This window comes from Carassius carassius, chromosome 1, assembly GCF_963082965.1.
Source record: "Carassius carassius chromosome 1, fCarCar2.1, whole genome shotgun sequence".
Classification (NCBI taxonomy): domain Eukaryota; kingdom Metazoa; phylum Chordata; class Actinopteri; order Cypriniformes; family Cyprinidae; genus Carassius; species Carassius carassius.
Window position 1 is genome coordinate 39,036,555 of NC_081755.1, and position 27,969 is coordinate 39,064,523.

A 27,969-nucleotide genomic window follows, 5' to 3' on the forward strand; every position below is an offset into this window, starting at 1 on the left:
ATTTCATATCTGGAGGGCTTTCAGAAGTGGCCATCCATTGTTCCTGTCAGAGAAGAATGTTTTCAACAATACTTACAGCGACTGTAACCAGGCACATATGCGTGTTTTGTTTCTCCATAGAGGTCAGATTACAAACATATGTTGTTTTTGCTGAGTACCTTACAGTGTGTGTTCTCTGCGGTGTTCTTTTCTGGGTGAAAGTTCTGTTTTCTTTAGTATGGCAGGCACAGTAATGTCTGTTTCCATGTCTGACATCACTTTCAAAGGGAAGATTCTTGGGAACATTGTTCCTTGCAGTGCCCAAACGCCTCATAGCAATAGTGCCACCCAGAGACGGACAGAGTATAAGTGGTTTAAGCGAAAGATCATATGATTCTGTGGTTGTTTCCATAGGCAGGGATGAAAAACGAAATAAACAGATGAACATAGGCTCTCGGTCTCGGTCATTCTCCAGTGCTGTAGATGGCGCTGTCTCAGGAGACTCTCCCACTGCAGCAGAAGCAGAAACAGGACACCGCAAACCATGTAGCAGCGCCTTTGATAAACTAAGGTAGTTTATAAACATTCTCTTCATATTATCTACTTATTATGTCAGTATATTAAACATATTTTACTGTTAGCACTAGGTGGTATTTAAACAAAAAGTTAATTTCGACTAATGTTCGATGGTTTTTGTTTTTTTTTCTAATACAGTAGGCTAACTTACCTGCTAAAATGTTTATAGACTCAAAGACACAGCTTGTAAACAGTACAGAAGACACGTAAATATTAGCTGTTAACGGCAATAAATGTCGCTTTATTAACACTGCATAGCATGATGAATTTGTCGGGTTTCTTAGTGTAATCATATTAATGCTATCAGCTCCAAATAACGGCGCAGCTCGTATAGTTTACCTGAATGCAGATTGTGTTTGTTTGAAGGATATGATTGTAATTGCCATAATATAAATAAAAGCTTATGGTGTTTATGTTTTATACAGTTACAGTAAGTTGGAACTTTTGGAAATTGTCAAAATGAATCGACCAAAGCCATCAAGCATTAGGCGACCTAGTAACACCAAACCATCAGGTAAGGTTACAGCTGTGATTATGGTAAATAAATAGATTAATTAAATCCTGTATACCCCTCAAATCCATCTTTATCATCCTGTGACGTCTATCAGGTCACCCCCCTCCAGGAGATTTCATTGCTCTTGGAGCGAAGGGTCAGAGCAGTGAGCCGAAAGCCATCCCAGCTCTCTTGAAGCCGGCGTCCAGTGGTTTGCCCCAGGACCGCAAGAGAGAGGCGTCTTCATCTCTCCCCTCTTCCTCTAGCCTGTCCAGTCTTTCCAAACGGCCCAAGCACTCTTCTACTCCACCCAGCGCCCTCTCACGCCTCGCTGAGGTGTCAGCTGTTGACAAAAGATCAATATCCCCCTCCATCAAAGAGCCATCCGTAGTTCCTGTTGAAGGTGAGATTAGAAGCATTTTTAATCACAGAAAACTTTCACTCAGTTTAGGGATTTATAGTATCTGTATTTTAATAAGTGATACCAATGGCAGTGAAATCCATAATTACTGATACCAACTTTGAATCCACAGCAAATATAAATATAGATGATTATTTATTTATTTTTAATAAAAAAGTAATGTGTAAATATGAACCAATTACAATGACATGAAGCCTTAAAGGGATACTCCACCCCAAAATGAGAATTTTCCTTGAATCACTTACCCCCATGTTGTTCCAAACCCTTAAAAGCTTTGTCTGTCTTTGAAACACAGTTTAAGATAATTTGGATGAAAACCGGGAGGCTTGTGACTGTCCCTTTGACTGCTAAGTAAGTTAAACTAGGTCAAGGTCCAGAAAAGTATGAAAGACATCATCAGAATAGTTCATCTGCCATCAGTGGTTCAACATTATGAAGTGTTGAGAATACTTTTTGTACAAAAAGAAAACAAAAATAACAACTTTATTCAACAATTCCTTTGTCAACAGTCTCCTCTGTGTCTCTCCATATAACCGTGTGCTGCATACGCTCTTCTGCATCTGCCGCACCACAAGGATGCGCTCTTTCTACGTGTATTTATGCTTTGATTAAAAAAAAAAAAAACCTGCATCCTTGTGGTGCGGCAGACGCAGAAGAGCGTATGCAGCATACGGTTATATGGATAGACACAGAGGAGACTGTTGACAAAGGAATTGTTGCATAAAGTCGTTATTATTGTTTTCTTTGTGTACAAAAAGTATTCTCGTCACTTCATAACATTACAGTTGAACCACTGATGGTAGATTGACTTTTCTGACGATGTCTTTCGTACTTTTCTGGACCTTGACAGTTTAACTTACTTGGCGGTCTGTTGGACAGTCACAAACCTCCCGGTCTTCATCCAAAATATGTTTTTTTTTTCTTCTTTAGATTGTTTATTTAAAGAACAATGAAATTCTTCAATATTTATCATTTATATAACAACAGAATCATGTATTTTGTATTTTAAAAAAAGTGTGCTTGTATTTTTAGTCTGCATCAAATGAAATGTTTTAAATTGCATTTAATATAAATAAAATGTGGCTATAATGTATTTAGATTTTTGTTTTGTTGCAAATAACATGAAATTAAATTTCTTAACTATATTCTTTCAGAGTATACATATATATAATTTTTTTTTTGTCTTCTAAAGTGTTCTTTTTCATAAGAGTTCAAGTAAAAATCAAATGCAATTGACTAATTAACAGAAAAATCAAATCAAATGCATTTGACTAATTAACAGCAAATATTTTAGAATTTACGTGTGACTTTAGACATAGTCCAATCCAGTGTTCATATTTTCATAGACCTTGTTTGTACACACGGTGTACATTCATACAACATGTGATTCACCTTTTTCCAGTGTCACCTGCTGTGCTTCTGGATGAGATTGAGGCAGCGGAGGCAGAGGGTAATGATGAGCACATTGAGGGTGTGCTCTGTGGGGCTGTCAAACAACTCAAGATGAACCGAGCCAAGCCTGACATGACGCTCTACCTCAGCCTCATGTTTCTCGCCAAAATCAAGCCCAACGTCTTTGCCACAGAGGGTGTGATAGAGGTAGACAGAAACGCCTGTGCTGTAATACTGGAATTACTGTTGCTGCAGGTGACAGCTTATTAGGTTAAATGTCTTTGTTCAGGCTCTCTGCAGTTTGCTCCGCCGTGATGCCTCAATCAACTTTAAGGCCAAGGGGAACAACCTGGTGTCTGTGCTGGCCTGTAATTTACTGATGGCTGCCTATGAGGAGGATGAAAACTGGCCTGAGATATTTGTTAAAGTAAGTGATCGAGCACTCCAGCTTTCTGATCTCACTGTAATCATGACACTGATACACAGTCATTGTGGTGTGTTTCCCAGGTCTACATTGAGGACTCTCTCGGTGAGCGTATCTGGGTGGACAGCTCGCACTGTAAAACTTTTGTTGATAACATCCAGACTGCCTTCACAACCAAGATGCCTCCCAAGAGCATGCTGCTCCAGACGGAAATAGGGCGATCAGGGGGAGACCTCAGTGCTGGTTGGTGGTCCAAGACTATTCTCAGTCATGGACTGAAATGTGTATGTTAGTAATATCTAGAAGAATTGACACAGAATAATGTATTTTAGGGAACAGCCCTCATCCTTCCACTCCAGATGAGGATGAAGGTCAGACTGAGCTTTTAATCGCGGAGGAGAAATTGAGTCCAGAGGATGATGGACAGGTCATGCCCAGGTAGGGAAGGACATATATTCAAGAGCATGTCCCAGTCTTTAATTATATGCACTAAATAAATGAATTACATGAAATTGATATTTGCAATGGTAATATTTCTTGAAAATGAGAAATGCTTGCATGCTTCACTACTTCATGTGTTAACATATTTAAATGTCTGCTGTCTGAATTTATTTGTTTATTTATTTTTTAAATGAAAAATATTATTTTAATTCAGGTGTGATGCCTTAAATGTTTACAAACCGACAGTAAAGACTTTTACATTGCTTTGCAAAAGCTTTCTATTTCAGATCAGTGCTGTTCTTTTAAACTTTTTATTCATCAAAGAATGCTGAGAAACAAAATATCTTGATTTCAAAAAAAAAAAAAAAAAAAAAAATATATATATATATATATATATATATATATATTCATGTATGTATTGAAAGCACATCTTTTTACAACATTGATAATAATACGAATCCTTCTGTGATTCTGTGACACTGAAGAGTAGAGTAAAAATTCATCTTTGCATTAACAGGAATGAATTCCATTTAAAAAAAAGATTGTCATTATTATTGCAATTATTTTAAATGATAATATTTCACAATATTACTTTTTTTTGTATATTTGATCCAATAAACACCTTTGTGAGCACATGAGGCTTCTTTAAACAAAATATTTAAAAAGATCCAAAACATTGAAACAGTTGTGTATGTAACAACAATGTATAATATTGAGATAATATATATATATATTTCTTAAGTAATCTATTAGATTTAGCTGTGGTATTGAAATGGATGTTCTGGCTTCAGGTACGACGAGCTTGCTGAAAGTGTGGAGGAGTATGTCTTGGAAGTTTTGAGGGAGCAGCTGAACCGGCGCCAGCCCATGGATAACGTGTCCAGGAACCTCCTGCGCCTCCTCACGGCCACCTGTGGTTATAAAGAGGTCCGACTGATGGCCGTGCAGAGACTCGAGATGTGGTTACAGAATCCTAAGGTACGAAAATGTTGACAAAAGAGAGGAAGCGTCATTGTCTGAGAGTCTGAAACCGCATACCTACAGGTTTGTTTTTGTTTGGTGATTTTCCAGCTGACTCGGCCAGCACAGGATCTTCTGATGTCTTTGTGCATGAACTGTAATACACACGGCTCAGACGACATGGAGGTCATCTCGAACCTCATCAAGATCCGCCTCAAACCTAAAGTTCTCCTCAACCACTACATGCTGTGTGTCAGGTCGGCATTACACCTTCAGACCTGAAGTCTCAGTTTATGCTTTACATAATTGTAAGTCAGTGCTGTGAAGCTGAAATGCTTTTTTAAAAATGTTTTTCTTTCATGTTTCTCGTGTTCTGCAGGGAGCTTTTGAAGGCTCACCGAGATAATTTGGGCACTACAGTGAAGTTTGTGATCTTTAATGAGCTGTCAAATGCCAGAAATCCCAATAATATGCAAGTGCTCCATACAGTTCTGCAGCATAGCCCAGAGCAGGCACCCAAGGTGACTTTTCAACCTGTCTTATTGGGTTCATGCACATGTACAAATCACTGTCATTATTGTTTATGCTTCTTTCCAAAAACTTCAACCCTAAGTACCTAACTTTGCCGTAGACCATATGTATTATTTACATGAAGCAGAGACCCGAGAAGTTGAATAACATTTTCTTTTATTTTTCTTTCAGTTTCTGGCCATGGTGTTCCAGGACCTGCTGATCAATAAAGATGACTACCTGCGGGCCTCACGTGCCTTGCTCAGGGAAATCATCAAACAGACCAAACATGAGATCAACTTCCAGTCTTTCTGTTTAGGCCTCATGCAGGAGAGGAAAGAGGCCAGTTATGTGGACATGGAGTTTAAAGTAAAGGCTTTATACCTCTTTTTAATATATGTAGAAAATGTGATTTGATGCTTTGCCTGTACATCAATGTCTTTGTTTCCATCTCAGGAGCGTTTTGTCATCCAAGTGACGGATCTCTTGACCGTGTCCATGATGCTGGGGATCACGGCTCAGGTTAAAGAGGCCGGCATCTCCTGGGACAAAGGAGAGAAGAAGAGTAAGAGTTTATTTTTTTCTCTCTCTCTCTCAGTGCATCATATATCCAAAAATCAAAACTCTGTTTATGCTAATGAGGAGGCATATGTATTTCAGATCTGGAGGTGCTGAGGTCCTTTCAAAACCAGATTGCTGCCATCCAGAGAGATGCTGTGTGGTGGCTGCACTCCGTGGTTCCCACCATCAGTAAAGTGGGACCTAAAGAATATGTGCACTGGTATGAATCAGCTGGTTGTTATTAATGTTAATGGTCAGTAAATATTCTAAAGCTTAAATGAAATACAAATGAAAAACTTTTATGAAACATTTATATACCAAAAAAGATGGAAAACATAAATTAACACTATAGGACTAATTTAAAGTGGACATATGTGTCATAATTTATCATTTAACATAACATATTGCACCCGAAACATAATGTATTTGATATTTCCTGACCATTTAACACTCTTAAAATTAATCTAGCATTTTCTGGCTGCTTGTAAGACTATGTAAACGCCGTAACATATTTTTATTTTACTGATCGTTTCGTTGTGTTTCAACAGTCTACACAAAGTGCTTTTTACAGAGCAGCCTGAGACGTATTACAAATGGGACAACTGGCCGCCTGAGAGTGACAGAAAGTAAGACATCAATCTCTGCTTAAACATTTTTAGTACATTGATATAATGGATGCTAAAGGATCTCTCTTGTTTGTTAGTTTCTTTCTCCGGCTGTGCTCAGAGGTTCCTCTACTGGAGGACACGCTAATGCGCATCTTGGTGATAGGTCTGTCTCGGGATCTGCCCCTGGGCCCAGCTGACGCCATGGAGCTGGCCGATCACCTGGTGAAGAGAGCTGCGGGAGCTCTGTCTGATGGTAACACAGTGCTCCTGCATAGACACACATATATTAAGGATTAAAAATAGCTCTTTAGAATAGCTTTTTTAGAAGTGGTCTGTTTTTAAAAATGTCTTCTCACATCATGAACTGTAGACTTGGAAGTGTTGCGAGTCGAGAGGATCCAACTCATCGATGCTGTGCTGAACCTGTGCACTTACCATCACCCAGAGAACATCCAGCTGCCCGCAGGGTACGGCCTTTACCTTTCACCGAGTTTAGTCCCTGCTGTTTTACTTCTGTTTTATTATTCAGTGATCCATCAGCTTTATATTGCCAAGTAATTACTGGGTGTTGTGTACTATTGCATTGAAAGTTTAAGCTACATTGTGGCATCCGTTACACTTTTTGTGGGCTGTTTATTTCTCAGAGAGGTGAGATACTTTATTAAATGTTCCCATTCAGCTATCAACCTCCAAATCTGGCCATATCAACTCTTTACTGGAAGGCTTGGCTGCTGCTGCTTGTGGTCGCAGCGTTCAACCCACAGAAAATCGGTGAGGCCAGATATGATGCAATACTTGCATTTCATCATTAGAATGCTATTATATCACTGTCGCTGATGGTTTCAGGTTTGGCAGCGTGGGATGGTTACCCCACTCTGAAAATGCTCATGGAGATGGTTATGACAAAGTAAGGGTTCTGCATATTGTGTTGAAATGTGGTTGTATGGATATGTCAGCACCTGACACTTACTTTTGCTCTCTTCTCAGTAACTACTCCTATCCTCCATGCACGGTGGCCGATGAGGAGACCAAAACCGAGATGATCAACAGAGAGCTGCAGATCTCCCAGAAGGAGAGGCAGGAGATCCTGGCCTTTGAGAGCCACCTGGCAGCCGCCTCCACCAAACAGACCATAACAGAGAACAACAGCCTCCTGCTGTCCCAGCTCACCTGCCTGGACCCAAAGTATGACTTCCTGTTTGTGACTGTGGTGAAAATCCAGCATTTACATCTATACAACGTGACTTGCAATAGAGGGGCAAAGTAATTTGTCAAAGAACCAGCAATATTTGTGATGTTCAACGGCAGGTGTATTAGACAACTGTTCAACTAGATTAGGATGTTCATAAAGATATACTGACCCAGTATTATATTCTATGCTCAGGGGCCCCCCTCGTAGGCCACCACCTCATGTCCTGGATCAAGTAAAGAGTCTGAACCAGTCTCTGCGTCTGGGCCATCTTCTGTGCCGCAGCCGCAACCCTGACTTCCTGCTCAATATTATCCAGAGACAAGTACACACTCTCATATACTAGCAGAGCTGTTCTTAATGAAGAGCCATGTTTAAGGCACTTTCTAAATGTCTAATTTCCCCCCATCCAGGCTTCTTCTCAGTCTATGCCATGGCTGGCTGATCTCGTCCAGTCCAGTGAAGGGTCCTTGGATGTGCTGCCCGTTCAGTGCCTCTGTGAATTCCTCCTCCACGATGCTGCTGATGACTCCACCTCCGTTGATGATGAGGAGGAAGGAGAGAGTAAAGAGCAGCGAGCAAAGAAAAGACAGGTAAAGCTCAGCCATGACTGCACATTGCTGATGTCTTTTTTAAATATTTATTTTTCTCCTGAAGTCTTCTTGTAATGTTAGTCAAGGAATCTTTAACCAAAGTTTTATATGAGCATTTTTTCAAATCCTTACTGTAATAATTTATGCACTGATAGGGTTAGGATGGTCCAAATTGCAAAATATATACAAATAAAAAAATGTGATTAAAATACATGTATTATGATTAAGTAATATATCATAAAAATGAATTAAAGATACACTTCATGTTCAAAGGTTTGAGTTCAGTAAGATTAGAGAAATACTTTTATTGCAGCAAGGATGCATCAAATTGATAAAAATTGACAGTAAATGCATATATAATATTGCAAAACTAATATTACAAACTTTGTTCATCAAAGAATCCTGAGAAAAATGTATTAGTTTCTATAATAATAGGAAATATTTCTTAAGCAGCAAATCATCATATCAGAATGGTTTCTGAAGGATCATGTGACACTGAAGACTGGAGTAATGATGCTGAAAATACAGCTTTGATCTCAGGAAAAAATTATGTATATTAAAATATATATATATATATATATATATATATATATATATATATATATATATATATATATATATATATATTAGTAATTTTAAATTATTATTAAATTTAAAAACAGTAATTTTAAATTGTATTAATATTTCACAATATTACTGTTTTTACTGTATTTTTGGTTTTCTCCTCATCTTTCCCTGTCAGAGGCAGCAGAAACAGCGGCAGCTTCTTGGACGGCTCCAGGACCTACTTCTGGGTCCTAAGGCTGATGAACAGACCACATGTGAAGTCTTGGACTACTTCCTGCGCCGTCTCAGTTCTTCTCAGGTGGCCTCAAGGGTGCTGGCCATGAAGGTGCGGAGTTAATTAACCAATCACTAGTAACTGATTCATTTACGCAGTTTAATAAGATGGTTGTTGTGATGTGTGTATCAGGGTTTGTCTCTGGTGCTGACTGAGGGAGCATTAAAAGACGGAGAGGAGAGGGATCAGCTCATGGAGGAGGACTCCGGAGATGCCGAGTTGCTGCCAGGCTACCAGTGGCTCCTTCAGGACCTCCCCAAACTACCTCTGTTTGATAGTGTAAGATGCTTGACGTCCAGCGCCTTACAGCAGGTCAGTCCTCCTACACAAGTATAAGCTTATCAATATCTGTGACTTCCTCCGCTTATTGTGTTTGTGTGGGTTTCCATTTCAGGCCATTCACATGGAGACTGATCCTCAGACCATCAGCGCATACCTGATTTACCTTTCCCAGCATGCACCAGTGGAGGAGCAGTCACTCCACAATGACCTGGCCTTGGTTAGTCTAAATCTACAGCTTGCCTGAAGTAAGCTCAACTGTAATCTTTCTCTTCTCTCACGCCTTGTGTTTCCTGTCTTCTCAGGATGTGGCTCGTCTGATAGTGGAGCGCTCCACTATAATGAACTGCCTGTTTTCCAAGCACTCTTGCAGGCCCGAGTCGGATGCCGTTCTCTCTGCTCTTATCTCCATCTTCTCCACCTATATCCGTCGTATGAGGAAGACAAAAGAGGGAGAGGACCTCTATAGCTGGGTACTAAGGAACACATAACTGAACTGGAAATTCAAATTTTGTAACCACTGCTTGTTCACATGAATAAAGACCAAATTTTGAAATCTCGCAGTCGGAGTCTCAGGATCAAGTGTTCCTGCGGTGGACCACAGGAGAAACGGCCACCATGCACATCCTAGTGGTCCATGCTATGGTCATCCTGCTCACACTGGGACCTCCCAAAGGTGAGTATCTCTATCTGTCTGGCGGTTGATTTAGCACTTGCCTGTAGTAACAGCTGATGTGCTTGTTACCTTTTTAGGGGAAAGTGAGTTCTACACACTGCTGGATATCTGGTTTCCTGATAAAAAGCCCCTTCCCACTGCATTCCTGGTTGATACATCTGAGGAAGCCCTTCTGTTGCCTGATTGGCTGAAGTTAAGAATGATCCGATCTGAAGTCTCCCGATTGGTGGATGCAGGTATTATTAACTTGTATTTAGAAAAATAAATATTTTATAAATCAATACCAGAATTGAGTAGACACCAGTCTTTAGCGTCACATCAGAAATCAATATTTTGCTGCTCAAAAAAAAAACATCTCTTATTGTTATCAATGTTAAAAGCATACATGTTGTGCAGCTTAATATTTTTGTTGAAACTGTGATAAATGTTTTTCTGTATTTGTTGATGAATAGAAAGTTTTTAAGAAAAAAGTATTTATTTGAAATCTTTTGTAACATTATAAATGTCTTCACTGTCATTTTTGATTATTTTAATGCATCCTTGCTGAATACAAGTATTAATTTCTTCTTCAAAAAAAAAAATCTAACTTGTACCTGTAGTTAAGTTAATTTTTTTTGTTGGTCACATTGGCAGCTCTGCAGGATCTGGAGCCCCAGCAGCTGCTGTTGTTCGTCCAGTCCTTCGGGATCCCCGTCTCCAGCATGAGCAAACTGCTACAGTATCTGGACCAGACCGTGTCCCATGATCCTCAAACACTGGAGCAGAACATCATGGACAAGAGTGAGGATCTTTCATTTGGTATACTCTGTTCTCCCATGTTTGAGTGTGTGTGTAAAGTAACACTAACATCATGGATGTTTCTACCTGTCAGACTACATGGCTCATCTAGTGGAGGTCCAGCATGAGAGAGGAGCCACAGGTGGACACACGTTTCACCGTTTACTCAGTGCTTCACTTCCTCCGCGCAGAGGTCAGGATCAGTGCCCTACAACGGAGCTTCTGTCAGCACTGATTAATGGTGCTGTTTCACTCCGTTTGAGCGTAAACTCTGTACTAATGAGTCCTTTGCTGATCTGATGTGTTCCAGACAGCTCCGAGGTGAGCAGAGCTAAGGTTACTGTTGAAACGGCCCATGGCTCTGTGAAGATGAGAGCAGTGAGTCAGGTGCCCGTGATCGGCCCAGAGGATGATCTCGCTGGGATCCTACTACAGGTGCAACATCTCACTTTGATATGCTTATGCTGCTTTAGTAGAGGGGTTCTTTCTCCTGGCAAGATTTAATTCTGTAATTCTGTTTTATTAATATAATATCTTGTCAGAGCTGTAGCACAGCTGCTGTGCTTCTGACATGGTCGGTCTCCGTTTGGCATGCTTTGTGTCTCGATCACTCTCTACTAAAACCTGGGAAATGTTGTAATTTAATACACCGGCGTTAGGGATGGGACGATAACCGGTTTTATCGATAACCGTGATAAAATGTGCTGAAGGTTAGTAATATCGTTTAAAAATGAATTATCATTAAAACCGTGTTTGATTATCGCGGTTTTAATAACTCGCTATTAAATCATGTCCAGCCAGCAACAGTCTGACGCAAGCGCAGCGCACAATGTATTTTTGTTTTTTTTTTCGAGAAGGAATGGCGAAAGTCAGTGACTTTTCTATGCTTTTCTATGGTTTTCTATGCTTTACACTTTTTATTGTAAGGAAGGAAATGCCACAGAATTTAATCTTTCTTTAAATTAAGTGCATAGAGTTGCTTGTTTTATTAGTTGTTTGTTGATTATTAAATATAAAACTTGCTGAAATGTTTTCAGTGTGAGCATCAACTATTTTTGAACACTTTCATCTCGTTTCAACAAAACCGTGATAATATTGATAATCGTGATAATTTTAGTCACTATAATCGTGATATTAAATTTTCATACCATCCCATCCCTAACCGGCGTAATGCATCACTATGTGCATATTATTGGATTGTGATGAAATAAGAAACACTTGATCGGATTTAAAGGAATAGTTCACCCAAAAATTCTGTCATTTGCTAACTCTTGTGACATTCCACAAACTTTTCTTCATCTTTGAAACACACATGAAGATATTATGATGAAAACTGAGAGATCTTTATCCCTCCATTGAAAGTCCATTCCAGTAAAAATGTGATTCATAAATACATTGTAAAAGTTATTTGTATGAACAGAGTGGTATAATACATTATTGATATGTAATCCTTTAATTCATATAGAAACATTGATTAGTGTACATACATAGAAGAACACAGTATATCTCGAATGTGGTACATTTAACCTCAACCATGTTCAAGAACAAATATCATTGGTTTGTTATGTTCCAGGAATATTTTACACTGATAAGCTGTTGTAAACCACTTAAACTCCAAAAGACCTTTTGTTTTGGCAAAATTTTGTTCCAAATGGTCACACACCTTGACGGTGATTGTGACCTTTTAGTTTTCGCTGTATTCTCTTTTCTCCATCTAGCTCTTCCCTCTGAAAGTGGATCCTCGCTGGCCTCCTCCTCCGGTCCGGCCGTTGTCATTAGCTCTGCAGCAGACTCTGGCCCAGGAGGTGCTGCGGGCACGACAGGGTCACGTCCAGCAGGGTGGTCCCACGGGGCGACTCCTACAAGCCTTAGCAGCCCTTCTAAACTCTGCCCACGCTGGAGCCCTGGTCACGGCAATGCACCACAGCCATACGATCTCCTGCCCTCTACTGCGCCAGCTCCATCTCCACCAGGCACATAACCTACATACTCACTATCCACACTGGTGCTTCCTTTTGCTTGCTCACTCACTCTAATTCCCTTTTTTCTCTTCTAGCGTTTGGTGTCTCAAGATGTTGGCTTCTCTTCACTGTTCTTCAACACCATTGTACAGATGTTAACATGGTTGGAAAACTCAGCGCTAGAGACAGGGCCACTCCACAGCCTCCTGAAATCTCTGGCAGCTCAGTACTCTCACAAACATCGCGTCACAGATGGTGAGTGTCTCCTAATCCTGAATCTTAGCACATATTGAAGCTTACAGCTCAGAACTAGCAGTTAGTAGAACAGTGCTAGTCCTAGCATGCTCAGCAGGTGTATTGACTGTGTCCTGTGTCATCAGTTCGTACTGGATTTCTGCACTTGGCTGAAGCTCTGGCGTACAGACGGGACTCTGAAGTGGCAGTGAGGGGCATTATTGCCTCTCTGAGAGCTGGAGAAAAATGCAACGCTGAACCTGAACTCATTCGAAAAGGTATTTAAAGCAGTACTTGAGTTCATACTTAAATGGGAACATCATAAAGAATCAAACTGTCCTTGATCTTTCAAAATAAGAGTTTATTGCACTTTGAAAGCATACTGTACATCTTGAAAATCAAAACATCCTCCCTTGTCTAAAAACAGCATTTAGTGAAACAAGCTGAAGTTGCAGTTTCCAAACTTCACATTAATGCAGGAACACATGACTGCCCACATTTACATGTCAAAGATGCGTATTCTGTCTCTGTGAGTGAAGTGACATTCAGCCAAGTATGGTGACCCATACTCAGAATTTGTGCTCTGCATTTAACCCATCCAAAATGCACACACACAGAGCAGTGAACACACACACACACACTGTGAGCACACACCCGGAGCAGTGGGCAGCCATTTATGCTGCGGCGCCCGGGGAGCAGTTGGGGGTTCGATGCCTTGCTCAAGGGCACCTAAGTCGTGGTATTGAGGGTGGAGAGAGCACTGTACATGCACTCCCCCCACCCACAATTCCTGCCGGCCCGGGACTCGAACTCACAACCTTTCGATTGGGAGTCCGACTCTCTAACCATTAGGCCACGACTTGTGTTCTTAAGCTGAGCCTTCTCAGTCATGAGGTAATGCAGAGGAAATTAGATCGAGATTATTTTCCTAAATATATACAGAACTAGTGAGAAGACTTGATGAAAGGGAGTTTAACAAACCTTGTGCTGTTTCAGTCTGTGTGTAGCACCTGCCGCTCTGCACCTCAAACATACGCTCAAAACGAATTCGCAACAGATCTTTTCTTCAGTATTGTGATATACACAATGCAGACGTATGACACGATTGAGAAGTCTGACGTTTCATAAGAAGATTGAGTTATGATGTTATGATAGACAAGCCAAGGCCACAAAAAGTCAAAATACAACATGTAGAAAATTTTCACAATAAGATCAATAACAGACAGTAGATGAGGGGAATTTTAATTTGATGTTGACTTTAAGCATTAACACAACTTTTTTTTTTCACAAATTACTTTTTTCAAACATGGAAAGTGAGTTTACATGTTAAAAGATGTTTATTCAGTGGGATTAGGATAGAATATGTTAGATCAAATGATATAGTGTGATATAACCTCTTGAATGTTTTGTGTTTCCTACATTACACAGCACTTGTCTGTTCTGATGTTATTAACTGTAATAGCTCATCTAGGAACCACGTGGGGTGTACTCTGACAACAATGTATGCATTGGAAAAATATTTTTTGAACTGGTGAGATGTTCGTGGCAGACGTAAGGCGAGGAGGGAGGTGTAAGTCAGGTCTGTGTGTTGGTGTTGGAGTGGTTGCCAGCATTAGTCAGTCTCTCCAGAGGGCAGCGTTTGACTCATGCACCACAATCACCGCCTCTGTCCTTAATGTGTTTCTCTTTATGATTTTAACATTCCGCTCTGAACCTCACCAAAGCAAAAAACAACCTCACACACACACACACACACACACAGGGCCACACATCCACACCAGGGCTTGTTTACGTCCAGCGACGGCTTCCACGGCAAGGGATGACTTACATCTTTATGAAAGTTAGTGTGGTGGGGCTGGAGGCCTAGCAGACAGGATTACTCAGAAGTGAAGCGTGATGTAGTTCTCATTTTTGCGATGTGGTATTGGCTTCGATGGTTTGTTTTTCATTTTATGGACCTGTGTGTGTTTCACAAGAGTGAAGGCATTATAAAACTAAACCCCTGTGTGTCTTAGTGTTGCAGGACCTCATGGAGGTGAAGTCTCCGTATCTAGAGGAGCTGTTGTCCCTGCTTATGACCATCGGTACGGAGACTGGAACCCCGGGACACACAGCCGGCCCAGTTGCCATGTTGATCTCTCTGCTGCTTCAGGAAACAGAGGAGCGAGGGGTGAAAATAGAGGTGGATTCCAAAATGTAAGAGTGCAATGAGTCACTCGCTGCCTCATCACAGATTCCCTTACTGTGTGCTGGTGATACTGTTTCTAGGTGGGGAAGGAACACAGTAAAAGTGGTTTACACTTGTTTGATCCTTGTCGAATGGCCAAAGACACAGATTAAATGCACATTATACATAGTGTGACTTTTTGTACCCCAACAGTAAGACTCAAAAACCCCTTCATCAACAACAAACTAGAAAATTATTAATATAATTATTATTATTATTACCTCTAATAATACAGCAGAGTCAGATTTAATCAAATATCAAGTTCATAAGATTTGTGTGTATGAATATACACAACTGTATATGCACACAAAACTGTTAAGTCTGGAAAAACGAATAAGGAATATTTTTATTCAAAAAGGATACATTAAATTAATCTAAAGTAACAGTAAAAACAGTTGTTACAAAAGATTTATTTTTAAACAAACGGTGTTCTTTGTATTCTTCAAAGATTCCCAAAAAGCACAGAACTATTAAGCAGCACAGCTGTTTTTAATTTATTAATCATAATATCTCTTGAGCAGCAAATCAGCTTATTAGAATCATTTCTGAAAGATCATGTGACTCTAAAGACTGGAGTAACGATGATGAAGATACAGCTTTGATCACAGGAATAAATGAAATTAAGAAATATATTGGAATAGAAAACTCTTTAATAACTTTTAAAATGGTAATAATATTTCCTAATGTTATGGTTTTTACAGAATTTTGTGACATAAATGAAGCCTTTGTGAGCGTAAGAGACTTCTTTCAAAAAATCTTACCGACTCCCAAACATTTGAGGAGTGGTGTACAGAATGTGCCACTGGTTAGGAGTCACTGTTTTAATTAGTGTACTATTTATTTGCTGGAAATCCTGTGTGTTTTCTTGGTGGATGATTATCTTGTGTGTGTTCTTCTTGGCAGCACTGAGTCAAAGAAGCCTGGCTCGTGTTCAGGGCTGCTGGTTGACTGGCTGGAGCAGCTTGACCCCGAGGTGACCTCTGTCTGCTCAGATCTTCAGCAGAAGCTGCTTTTTGCTCAAAACAAGGTAAAATAGTTTCCCCCTACTGATCCTCATGAGGGTGTGGCTCCGGGGTTTAACTGATATAGAAAATGTGTGAGGACGCCACAGCACATTGAAGAAATCAGAAAATTTGAAGTGTACAGTTCCCTATTTTTGATGGTTTATGTTTGTTTTCTTAAGCATTAAATAATTTATTTTTTTTATATAGATTAAATTGTATGCATGGCACAAGTAGTTCATTCATTCACTCCTAAGTACATAAATGGAACTCTTGTCCATTATTCAAGCTTCAAAACAAGTGTTGTGAAAATGGGAGAAATACTTCTGAAAGGTATTCTTGTATTTTTATGCAATAACTTTGTGATTTCCGTCTCATGCTAAGAGTGGAGTGAGTCTAGCCCCCTCCTACAGGCCGTACCTGTTGGCCCTCCTCACACACCAGTCCAACTGGAGCACCTTACATCAGTGCATCAGCTCTCTGCTCAACAAACACAGAGACCAGAGGTCACTGGCTCCTCTCTCTATTAAACATGTTCCCTATACCTCCAGTGTGTGTAACTCTGTTTCATCTGATCTCCAGACTGGACCCAACCTCAGCACTGGACTTCCTGTGGGCCTGCAGTCACATTCCACGCATTTGGCAGGGGCGAGATCAGAAAACCCCCCAGGTCTGATCACAGTTAATAAAACATCACTGTTTTCTAATGCATTTGCAATAACACCTTTTCAGCATCCTGACTAGATTGAACTGTCTTATTTCACATGCAAATAATTTAGCCAGTCTTAAACAGGCTCAAGTCTCCCACCGTCTTGAATATAGTTTATCCTGGTTATGCTTGTCCTTATAATATTTTATCGGCTAGAATTTGCTCTTGCAAATGCAGCTTTTAGAAAGAAGCATAAATGACTTATGACTTGGAAGAGGTTGTAGAAATTAATTAGTCAGAAGGTGTGAGAACCATGCAGATGTACTTTACATGTGGAGTTCTTAAAGGTACAGTAGCCTAAACAGTCAGGTTTATTTTAAAGGTCCCATGACATGAAATTTTCACTTTTTGAGGTTTTTTAACATTAGTATGAGTTTCCCTAGCCTGTATATGGTCCCCAAGTTTCTAGAAATTGTAATTGGTGTAAATCTAGATTTTGCGATCTTTCTCTGCCTTTGAGAAAATGGAAGCTCAACCGGGCTGATCTTGAATCTCCTCCTTGTGACGTTATAAGGAGAAATGTTACCTCCCCTTTCTCTGCTTTGCCCACCCAAATATTTACATATAATTCAGTCGCAATGTCAGGACAGGCGTTACAAACAGACTTTTATGATATGGATTCGACAGCACCGCCACAAACAGTGAGAAACCCTGTTCATTAATGCCTGATCTGTGATCAGTGATTTCTGATGTGTAGTTAATCATTCAAGTTCACACAGACTTTTTCTAAATCGTTTAATACTGTTTATGCATCAGTGAATCAAGCCAGTGACTAAACGATCAACTTCATGTTGTTTCTCTTAGTAGCATGAAACAAATCTGTTATTTAAATTGTGATTTAACTACAGAGAGCGATCAAAGAACGCTCCCTTTTTTTCCGGAGCTCTCACACATCGCGAGTATATCTGCACATTTGCCTAAACTGCAGTTACAATGAATGACGCTGTTATGCTGCACAACAAAGCCCTTACTGTATTCATGTGTTTGCTGTTAGTTGTGGTGAAAGCATTTTGTGAGAAAACGTGTTGCACTAATGACGAGATCACTGCATTCACGCGATAAACAGACTCTGTTTACTCAATGCTCATCACTGCAGCCTTTCATGTGATGGGAAAAGATCGAAAAAATAATTATATAATCAACAAATCCACGATTCGTTAATCTCGACAGCTGTAATAGTAAAAGAATATATATATATATATATTTATATTTGAGAGGGGTCCACATTTAATACGCATTTTGTATGCAAAGATGTCAGCCAATCACAATAGCTGTGGTTTACTCGGAGTCTCACAGCAGACACGCCCCTTCAAACAGAGCAATCAAGCCAGAGGGCTAATATCAGGATATAAAAATGCTTTTTATTTCTAAATTTTAAATGTAAAAGTCATACTAACAATATAAGTACACCTAAGGAAACATTAAAAAAGCATTTTAAAAAAAAAAAGGAAAGAATCCATGTCATGGGACCTTTAAGGACCAACAAGAGAGTAGACAAAAGTCACTGACTGCTGTAAGAATAAAGTCATTTTGTTATAGAATAGGCCTAACTAGTTTTATTGTTAACCAGGCTCAAGCATAATTTGTAGTAGTCTAAAACTCTAAAACTCCCAATGTTTAGCCTCAAGCTGTATGTTTTTGTAAGTGTATATGTATAAGATGGGGTTTTGTGTGTCTCTGCAGAAGCGCACGGAGCAGTTTGTTTTGAAGCTGTCTTCTGAGGAGCTCATAAGTCTGGTGGACCTCATCCTGTCTGAGTCAGAGCTGAGCTGCCGTGATTCAGACACCTCCAAGAGCGCTTTGGACCAGGTCTCCTGTTCTCTTCTCCAGTCACGCTTGCCCCTCCTGCGCAGCTGTCTCCACTCAGACCTGGACAACGTCAAGAAAGTCTCTGAGTACCTGATCAGCTGCGTCAAGAAGTGGGGAGACAGGTACATCATTTTAAGAAAATCTCTCCAAGAAGAAAGATTTATTTTCATATGGCTAGTGAGTTGCCACTTTCGTTAAAATGGTTAAATAGTCAGAGTCATGATCTAGCGGTTAGTACAGGTGCTTTAGACGCATTGCATCTTGGTGCTCATAGGGGAAATAAAGGATTAAGTCTTGTTAGTGTTTTTGTGCTCTTGTTTTTGTTCTTCTCCATAGTTTTCAACTCAAACTGCTTTACATGTATGTTGGAAACAGTTGTGCCGCCTAATATTCTCATGTGGCATTTGAGTTTGTATTCGAATTTAAGCCTGAAACTTTCTTACCGAAAAACGACCAGTATTTTCTTGCTGCCTTAAAAGCTCTGCTGTTTCCTTCATCAAGTACATTTCTGTACTGTTACATCTGTGGAAAAAGTGGATGCAAAAGCCCCCCAAAACAGCAAGGACATCAGCGTCAGACAGAAGTCAGGGTTTGTACCATGTTGCAAACACTCTCCACCATTACAAAGCGAAAGCACTGAACTTCCTCCTTAAAGGCCCCCTTGAAGACGTTGATAGATGGAAGTGATTCCATGCCATTCCTTTGCTTACAGCAGAAATGCTCTACATCAGGCTCAGTAGCAGGAGGAGCTGTAATTAGTTCTTGTGGTGTGAAATGAGAAGTGAGAGCTCAGTGTAGTATAATGAATGCATGAGGATTAAGGCTCCGGCTCTTCCTTTGGCTTCTGTTGTGAGGCGCAGCTCAGACTGGGGCTGTCAAAGAGATCAGACCAGGGGCTCTTTGTGATGGCAGCCCCCCTTCCTTTCGTGAATTTGCCTTTGGTTATTAAACCCCTTAATGAGGGGAAAAAACTTTGGACAAGGTCAGACAAAAAAACGGACTCCCAGAAATGCAGTATTTGTAAGAGGAGCTAAGCTGTCTTATGTTGGAGAATGGGCTCGGGTAATGCAGGCATGTAAAGTGCGTGTTTGGTGGGATAAACAGTCGTGTGTTTGTTTGGCATTCTCAGCGTATCTGTTGCTTGTGAGCACAATGGAAGATTAGCAAGCATAAACCACAATTAAGCAACAACGGTTTTGGTAAGAAGGCTTTCGTTTGATTGGACAAGTAGACAAGAGCGTGTGTTGTTCTGTTGGTAATATAGTCAGCTATTGATACTGGCTGGTTTTTATAGTCTCTCTCACTTTAATCTTCATAGCCTTTCTGGGGCACGTTTCCCAGAAGCATCGTTGGCTAACTTTGGTCGTTAGTTCCACTGAACTCTATGGGTAACGACAGAACTTGTGACTATAGTTGCTTTTGGGAAACGCACCCCCGAGTAGCTGAAAAAATACTTTTGGAAAGTTGTCTATCTGTAAGATGCTATTTTTTTTCTGAGTCTAAAAGTATTATTATAAACAGCATTTTGTGCATTTCTGAAATATAATAGTTGCTAAAGTAAAAATAATAATAATAAGTAAATAAATTAATATTATTACTATTTCTTTAATAATTACAATAATCATTAAAATGGGCAAAAATGTTATATTCATTATTCTTATTGTACGTCTTATGTATTTTATATTTAGCCCAATAATATTTATTATTAATATACAATATAAAAACGATAATGGGAAAGTTTCCTGCTACGTGACATTATTTTCTCACTATAAGAGTATTTTAAACAGCATTTTTCTGATTTAATTAAGAAATCTTATATTCAGTTATTTTCAAGTAATGTTAATAAAACATTAAAGTTTTAAGATATTTCACGTTGAGTCAACCATTAATACTAAAATATAATAATAGTAATTGTGTATTTTTGTAATATATTATAATATCTAATCTAATTATATTATTGCTTAATAGTGTTTTTACTTAATAGTATAATAGTATAGTGTTGTATACAGTTTTTAAAATCTTCGTTAATTGTCTTAAAATGTATTTGTCATACCACAGGAGCATTTAAAGTGAACTAGTAAGGGGCGAAATGGATAAAAAATGGTGAAAAACAGAAAAGAAATAGTAACCGGTCACAAGACCTGACAAATTCATGCAAACTGATGATAAAAAAAAAAAAGGTTCATGCTTATGAATCAAGTACTCTTCGTTGTACTTGATATATTACTCATGCAGCCTCTCCTGTAACCATCTGCAATGTAACTTAGTCACAGCTGTTGTGTGTGAATGCTGAAGTTTTTGGCCTGTTTAAGTGGTGGTTCTTTCTAGTGTTGATACTGTATGTGTGGTGTGTCCAGTGTAATGAGTAAGAGGTGTCAGACGCTGCTGCTGCAGATCTACCTGCACTTCCCAGAGGTCATCCAACACCTCCGCCTACCAGAGACCACCCTGAGCGCTGAGGGGGCAGCAGACGGCAGCACCTGCAAGGTAACCGCTGCAGTTTATGACATGTCAGGCCACGAGCTTCCTGTTCACATCACCTGGAAGATTAATGCTGTGTGTTGTCTGTGGGTGTGTATGTTCAGCTTGATGTTCTCGTGCATCGTCTCATCACTCTGCTAGCCGACACCGGCGACTCCGAATCAGCTGAGAACCGCGCGTCTGATGCCAGTCTGGCCTGCAGGAAACTGGCCGTCTCTCACCCTGTGCTTCTACTCAGGTTTATCACACAAGGATTTTCCATTCAGTTTAGGGGTGCACGGTAAATTGCATGCGATTTAATCTCCATCACATGCTTTCAGATGGAGCGGCATTTAATACACAGAGCCGTAGATCACTGACAAGCTACGCAATATGGCATTCATAATCGAAGGCAGTTCATCTCATTGATTCATCTTCATTCAGACAATCCCATGCGATTTATCGTACAGCCCTAATTCAGTTTAAGAATCAGATATACTCTAGTCCAGCAGGTGCTTTGTGAGTTGATAAAAAGCTAATCATTATTTCAGTCATAAAAATAATAGATAAAAAAAAGAAATACAATATATAGAGATCTATCTTAATAAACAGTGTGTTCAAATTTATTTCCTATAAATATTTTCATATTTACTTAATTATTTTATTGTATAAATCATTTGTTATTCCTCCTCCTGGCGTAATCATCGAATGCATCGAATATAAAAACTATCAAAATAAAACATTTATTAAAACAAAAATCCCAACCTCAGAGAGCAATAAAAATGTTGTCAAATTATTGAATTATTATTTTAAAACCTGTCCATTTCACCATTTAATTTAATGAAAATGTAGTTAATCAATCAATCAATCAAACTTTTATTTATAAAGCACTTAAAATTATCGAAGTAGACCAAAGTGCTATACAAAAGAATATATACAAAATACAACACAACTCCTACAACATAAAATACATTAATAGTGGGAAATAATATTTCCTAATGATATTTTCTTTAATCCACCAATATTTTTTTTCTTTTTTTTAAGTGGAGAATAAAATAGGAAAAATAGGAAAACATTAAATATTTGAACATTATTAAAAATAATATTAATAATATTTTATAATAAATAATTTAATAATTAGCATTGTCAAGAGATTAATATTTTTACTTTAATTATATGATGTGCCAATGATCAGTTTGGGGTTGAAAAATTACCCCCTAAAAGATAATTGATTGTCTTTATTGTGATTTGTTTCTTCTTTTTTTTTTTTACATAAAAAAAAAAGTATCTTTAAAAAGAAATATTTAAATTCAACCTTGAATTTATTAAACTGAACTCTAAAGGCTGCAATGTGGCCATAACGTTTTCAGGAGCTGCATCTGAAATGACACGACAGGTTTGGGTGCATTAAATATGTTAAGAATTATATTAAATGTGCAATAAGTAATATTTTTATATTCATAATTATTCCATTATGACATGAGAAAGTTAAAATAATTTTCCTGTATGTGCTGAATGCATAATAGTTGTTGTTGTTTTTGTGTGTTTTTCCAGACACCTGCCCATGATCGCTGCGCTCTTGCACGGTCGCATCCATCTGAACCTGCAGGAGATCAGGCAGCAGAACCATCTGACCTTCTTCAGCGATGTCCTGGTGATCCTGGAGCTGCTGCAGCCGCTGGTTTTCCACTCTGACCACCAGAGGGCACTGCAGGACTGTCTGCTGTCCTTCATCAAAGTACTGCAGGTAGAAAGAGTAGACAGACCGAATCTAGCAATGTACACTGCTTGCATTTTTTTTTTTTTTTACGCGATTGCAGACCTCTCACAGTTGCTAATCTGCTAAATTCGAAATAATGTACCTTCTGCTGGGAACATTTTTTTCAGCATTTTCATGTACTGTTCTTGCAGAACTTCAAGAGATCATCCCGTATGCCCGTCATAAACAAATTTGTGCAGTTCATCCAAAAGTACATCAACCATGATGCAGCATCTGCTGTGCCTTTCCTTCAGAAACACTCAGATGTGCTCCAGTAAGACCTTTCTTCCTTTGCATCACACATGCATTCCTGCATTATCAAACACCCTCAGTGCTACATTTGCGTAAAACGTTTCCCTGTGTTTTCTCGATGTCAGGGGACTATCCACTGAGAATCCGGACCTGGTGCAGCTCAAGTCTTTGCTCGCTGGACTGACTCTGCCTGTGAAGTGTGGTTCCTCTGAGAGCGCTGCTGAGGACAGAGACGGTAGGAGCTCCAACACCTCACTCACAAGAGACAGAGTTACCTGTGAGATGATCGTCACCACAGCTTGTCTCTCACTCTTTGTATTTCAGCAGAGGATTCTTCTTCTGGCTCCCTCCCTGTGCTCAACATCTCCGCTTCCATGCCGCTGACTGACATGACTAAATGCCTGAAGAAGATCTCCAAAGGAGAAGCAATTGAGGGTGATAGAAAGAAAACCGTTTTCAGACTATTTAATTTAAAAACTGTGCTATTCTTAAAATAGACCCACATTATATCATGTATGTTCTCCTTATTTTGTTTTTAAGAATTCTTGGAATTAGAAGGCATAGAATAAATGAAATTCAAATTCAAGTTGACTTTACATTTATAATTAAAATTGAGCTTATAGTTTTACACTGATTTTGGAAGCTAAAGGAAGGGAGAGGTGTAGGGGATTGTAAATTTATAGACATTTGAATCTTGCAAATAATTATTTCTTCTCAATATTTATTATAAAAACCAATAAAATCTGAATTATTAAATAATCCTATACATATATACATATAAAAATGATACATAAAACAGAATATAATTATAGATTTAGTATTATTCTAATTATATTATATCAGTATAAACAAAAGAAAAGTTTTTTATTATATACTATATAAAAATACAAATAATATTGGAGATTAAATTCTATAATTATTTTAAAATTCTATGTATTCACTTATATGCATTATTATATTTATTATTATAATTATAACTTTAGAACTATATGCTGCTCACTGTTTAGGATTTATTATGACTAAAACTACTCCTGGTAATGTTTTTATAGTTATGTTTGGTTGCACTTCAAGGTGTTCTTCTTATATTGTAATTACTGTATGAATGTTAGTGCTGACTAATATTTAGTAACAACTTGTACTTACTGTAGGGTTAGGATTGTTTGGTTTAGGGTTAGTTGCACTGTAAAATAGTGTTACCGTTTCATATATTGTGATGTTGTACGTTTATCTTATTTTGTTCTAGATGTGTTTGAGGGGTTGACTGAAGTGGATGAGAAATCCAAAAGAAATCCAGAGATCATTCAGTATTTTGTTGTAAGTACATTGCACAATGCACACAAAATTGCACAATAGACCAAATTAGCAAGATTTAGCAAGTACAACCAGCTTGTCATGTATTATCAGAATGATCTGCAGAGGTTGATGAGTTCCCCTGAAGAAGTGTGCCGCAACATGGCGTTCACTCTGGCCCTGCGGTGCATGCAGAACATCCCCAGGTGAGGTGCCCGAGGCAAGTATGTAGTGTGTATTAAATCGAAATGTCATGTACAAATACACTCACCATTATTTTTGCTTACTCTAGTATGGCTGCTGAATTCCTGCCAACCTTCATGTACTGTCTGGGCTGCGGGAACTTTGATGTAGTGCAGACGGCCTTGAGAAACTTGCCTGAATATGTGTTGCTCTGTCAAGGTATAAAAACAGATGATGACCTTATTATAAGAAACAATGATAATTGTTTTTGCTCGCTTGTGTTGTGCATATATATATATATATAATATTATTATTATTATTATTATTATAATATATATTTTTTTTTTCTCGCAATTTCATAACTATTTCAATGGTTAGTTCACCCAAAAATAAAAAAACTGTCATTAATTACTCACCCTCCTGTAGTTTCAAACCCGTAAAATCTTTGTTCATTTTTGTTCATCTTCTGAACACAAAGTAAAATATTTTAGCTGAAATCCAAGAGCTTTCTAACCCTGCATAGATAGCAACAGAACTGACATGTTCAAGGCCTAGAAAGGTGAACAAAGGCCTCCTGTAGCGAATTGATGTGTTTTTTGTAAGAAAAATATCCATATTCAAAATGTAATAATCATTTGAATCTAGCTTGTGCTCACTGTTGTAAACAAAGCAGTTCTGGGTGAATGACGTATGAAGTCAATGTTGCACATGCACTGATGAGTCTCGTGAAAACCAACGTTTGTTAACAGAGGCAAAGCAAGCAATGTTTCCTTACTTTAGCAAAGAAAAATCAGTCACCTTATATCGAAATCCTCCAACATTCTTCTTTACAAATCCTCGTTTTGTACTTCTAATTAGTGACCATTGTTTTGTTTTGATCTCTCCGCTGCGTTTCCATGCAAGTCACTTCTGAGTGGTGCATGCACAACGCTGACCTCCATTTATCATCCACCCGGAGCTGCTTCCATTTACAACAGTGAGCGCAAGCTACTGTAGATTACAGTGATTATTACGTTTTGAATATGGATATTTTTCTCACAAAAACACATTTTATCATTTTATCAAAAATGTCTTAATTTGTGTTCCGAAAATGAGTGATGGTCTTTTGGAGTGACATGAGTGTGAGTAATTACTGACAGAATTCTTTGGGTGAATTAACCCTTAAACTAATCTGACGGCATCTGTAAAATGCTGCTGATTACCACAGAATTTGGCTCATTCCTCGGTAGGAAGTGGAAATTCTAGAAATCTAAGAGGCATTTTGAAAGGTTTTAAGCAGAAATGTGCAGCTTGTATTTCCTTATTTAAATTTTTTCCCCCACAAAGTGTGTGTGTGTGTGTTTTCTGTGGTAATGGACAGCATTGCCACAGATTCTGTTACTAGGGCTTAAAGATAGCATCTGTCTTTATTTCTTTTTAAAGGAATTATCTCTATTTTGTTTGTTTTTTCCCCCAGAACATGCTGATATTCTTCTCCATAAGGCGTTTTTAGTGGGCATCTACGGTCAGATTGACACCAGCTCCATGATCACAGAATCCATGAAGGTCTTGCGCATGGAGGCAACCACATAGACATCCGTTTCAATCATCTTGGTCACTCAGCAGTGTCGTGCACTCTTGATCCTGTTCAGATCTGTATTCAGATACAGCATTTGACATTTACATTTCTAGACGTTATTCCTCAAATACTGAAAAGCATCTAATGTTTCCAGTGATTCTTGTGTCTGCTGGGAGTGAAGCCTGTCATACGTCTTTTTGTCTACTGCTTTAAATAATAAAACAATGAGTTGTAGGAATGCTCCTAAGTTGTTTTTCAGGTTTGTTTTACTTCTTTTCTCTCTTTTTTTTTAACACTTCAAGATTGGTATTGTTTGTAAAATAACTCTTTCCGTGGGAGGATAGGGGAAGGCTGTGATCTTTTTCCTTTGCATGATTGCAATTGATTGAGCCTGAGCTTTTCGCTCCCCTTTTCTTCACGTTGTATCCCTAACAGATCTCAGCTATGCTGTGAATGCTGTGATGGAAGTCTATTTGCCATGAAAGTGCAAGTTGTTCTTGTCCAGTGTCACTGATTTCTATCTGTGTGGAGACGAGAAGGGAGAACAGCGTGCCAGCATGCCGGTGAGCCTTAGCTAAATTAACCGTAGCGGTAATTGTTCAATCACACACACCAAAGATCGCTGTGTGAAGAGTGCATGGGGGCTGGGAGTGAGTGTGCGGGTGTCTGGTTACACTGGGGTCTAAGGAAGCGGGCGATCGGTGGACATGTCCGCACTGGCGGCTGGAGGACTGACGGCCTCTCACCAAGTCCTCCTGATGAAAGTGCCTTCTTCCTGTGTTCAGTTTCACGCTCTGTGCTCTGCTTTTAACATGTCATAAGTGGAATTTGTGAATCTTCATCTCGTCTGTGTTTGAACTCTGCCAGACATGTTCCACAGATAGGGAGCAGGAAGACGTGTTCTTCATTTACTGTGAAATTATGGACTCATGAGTTTAGCACGTACAGGATGATTATTGTTAGTATCAAGGGAAATAAATATAAACATTTGATGTTATAGCACAAGTGAAAACTAGTAAAATAGTGAAAAGGTGGCATTATATGTAAATTACTCAAATAGTACATTAATGCATTTTAAAAATTCAGAAATGACAGGCAAGCTATAGAAATGCAGTAAATACAGAAGATTCATCTGAATTATATATTTGCTTTTTTTTTCTAATTGAAGGAATGTCTTAATAATAACAGAATATGATTTCAGATTTAATGATCTGTGTAAATTTGCCAAAAATTGGTTATGAGAAACAAGGGTATTTGAAATGTAGTACACTACTGTTCAAATATTTGGGCTCAATGAGATTTAGGAGGGGGGAAAGAAGTAAGAAGTGTCTTGTGGTCACGATGCTGCATTTATCTAATCAAAATAGTAAAAACATTAATATTATATTTGGAAAAAAAAAGAATAATAAATTATATACACACACACATACATTTAAATAAATATTTAAAATCTTAAACATCATAAATATATTTTTGGTCAATTTAATGTGACCTTGCTGAATAACAGTATTAATTTCTTTAAAAAAAAAGAAAAGAAACTCTTATTGACACTAATCTTGTCCTCATTAAGAAATTTGGTGCTGTTGCCCCAAAATGTATTTGGACATTGAACTGGGTGAAGTTAGAAAGCAAAGAAAAGTGAGTTTGTGGTCTAATTCAATGAAATACACACATTTTCAAGCGCAGTTCAGTGTCATAATATATCCATCAAAAGCCAAAGCACAGAAGATGCATAGACTGCCGTTATATCTCTTGGTTTTCTTATCATTATGCACAAGTTTAATAGATCATCAGAAATACATACAC

At 38.6% G+C, this 27,969-nt stretch overlaps 1 protein-coding gene across 4 annotated transcripts; it reads left to right on the top strand.

Annotated features, from left to right (window-relative positions):
- Positions 1-433: 433 nt before the first annotated feature.
- On the top strand, positions 434-26,410 carry ints1 (integrator complex subunit 1). 4 transcript variants are annotated; one of them, XM_059559067.1, is made up of 48 exons: positions 434-550; positions 981-1,069; positions 1,164-1,451; positions 2,872-3,068; positions 3,151-3,288; positions 3,369-3,528; positions 3,618-3,723; positions 4,518-4,704; positions 4,798-4,943; positions 5,066-5,207; positions 5,389-5,565; positions 5,653-5,761; positions 5,857-5,977; positions 6,306-6,383; positions 6,461-6,618; positions 6,736-6,832; positions 7,045-7,136; positions 7,212-7,272; positions 7,353-7,550; positions 7,750-7,879; positions 7,968-8,147; positions 8,890-9,039; positions 9,121-9,300; positions 9,383-9,487; positions 9,573-9,740; positions 9,832-9,943; positions 10,021-10,179; positions 10,577-10,723; positions 10,815-10,913; positions 11,031-11,155; positions 12,439-12,693; positions 12,777-12,936; positions 13,062-13,193; positions 14,931-15,111; positions 16,046-16,177; positions 16,530-16,649; positions 16,726-16,813; positions 18,536-18,783; positions 21,019-21,148; positions 21,247-21,380; positions 22,676-22,859; positions 23,033-23,154; positions 23,258-23,367; positions 23,457-23,567; positions 24,376-24,446; positions 24,537-24,628; positions 24,715-24,824; positions 26,062-26,410. In XM_059559067.1, the coding sequence occupies exons 2-48, from the start codon at positions 1,015-1,017 to the stop codon at positions 26,175-26,177; spliced, it is 6,561 nt and encodes a 2,186-aa protein (XP_059415050.1). In that variant the 5' UTR covers positions 434-550; positions 981-1,014; the 3' UTR covers positions 26,178-26,410. The 4 variants fall into 4 exon arrangements, with proteins under 4 accessions (XP_059415050.1, XP_059415035.1, XP_059415042.1 ...); XM_059559052.1 differs by having other exon boundaries at positions 435-550; positions 22,676-22,868; XM_059559059.1 differs by having other exon boundaries at positions 435-550; positions 22,676-22,868; positions 23,460-23,567.
- Positions 26,411-27,969: the final 1,559 nt, after the last annotated feature.

What these genes read in the sequence shown, in the direction of transcription:
- ints1 (XM_059559052.1), top strand. Translation starts at nt 1,015, where the DNA reads ATGAATCGACCAAAGCCATCAAGCATTAGGCGACCTAGTAACACCAAA. An exon ending in CTCCCGATTGGTGGATGCAG is followed by an intron (nt 10,180 to 10,576) that starts GTATTATTAACT and finishes TCACATTGGCAG; the next exon opens with CTCTGCAGGATCTGGAGCCC. An exon ending in CACCCTGTGCTTCTACTCAG is followed by an intron (nt 21,381 to 22,675) that starts GTTTATCACACA and finishes GTGTTTTTCCAG; the next exon opens with ACACCTGCCCATGATCGCTG.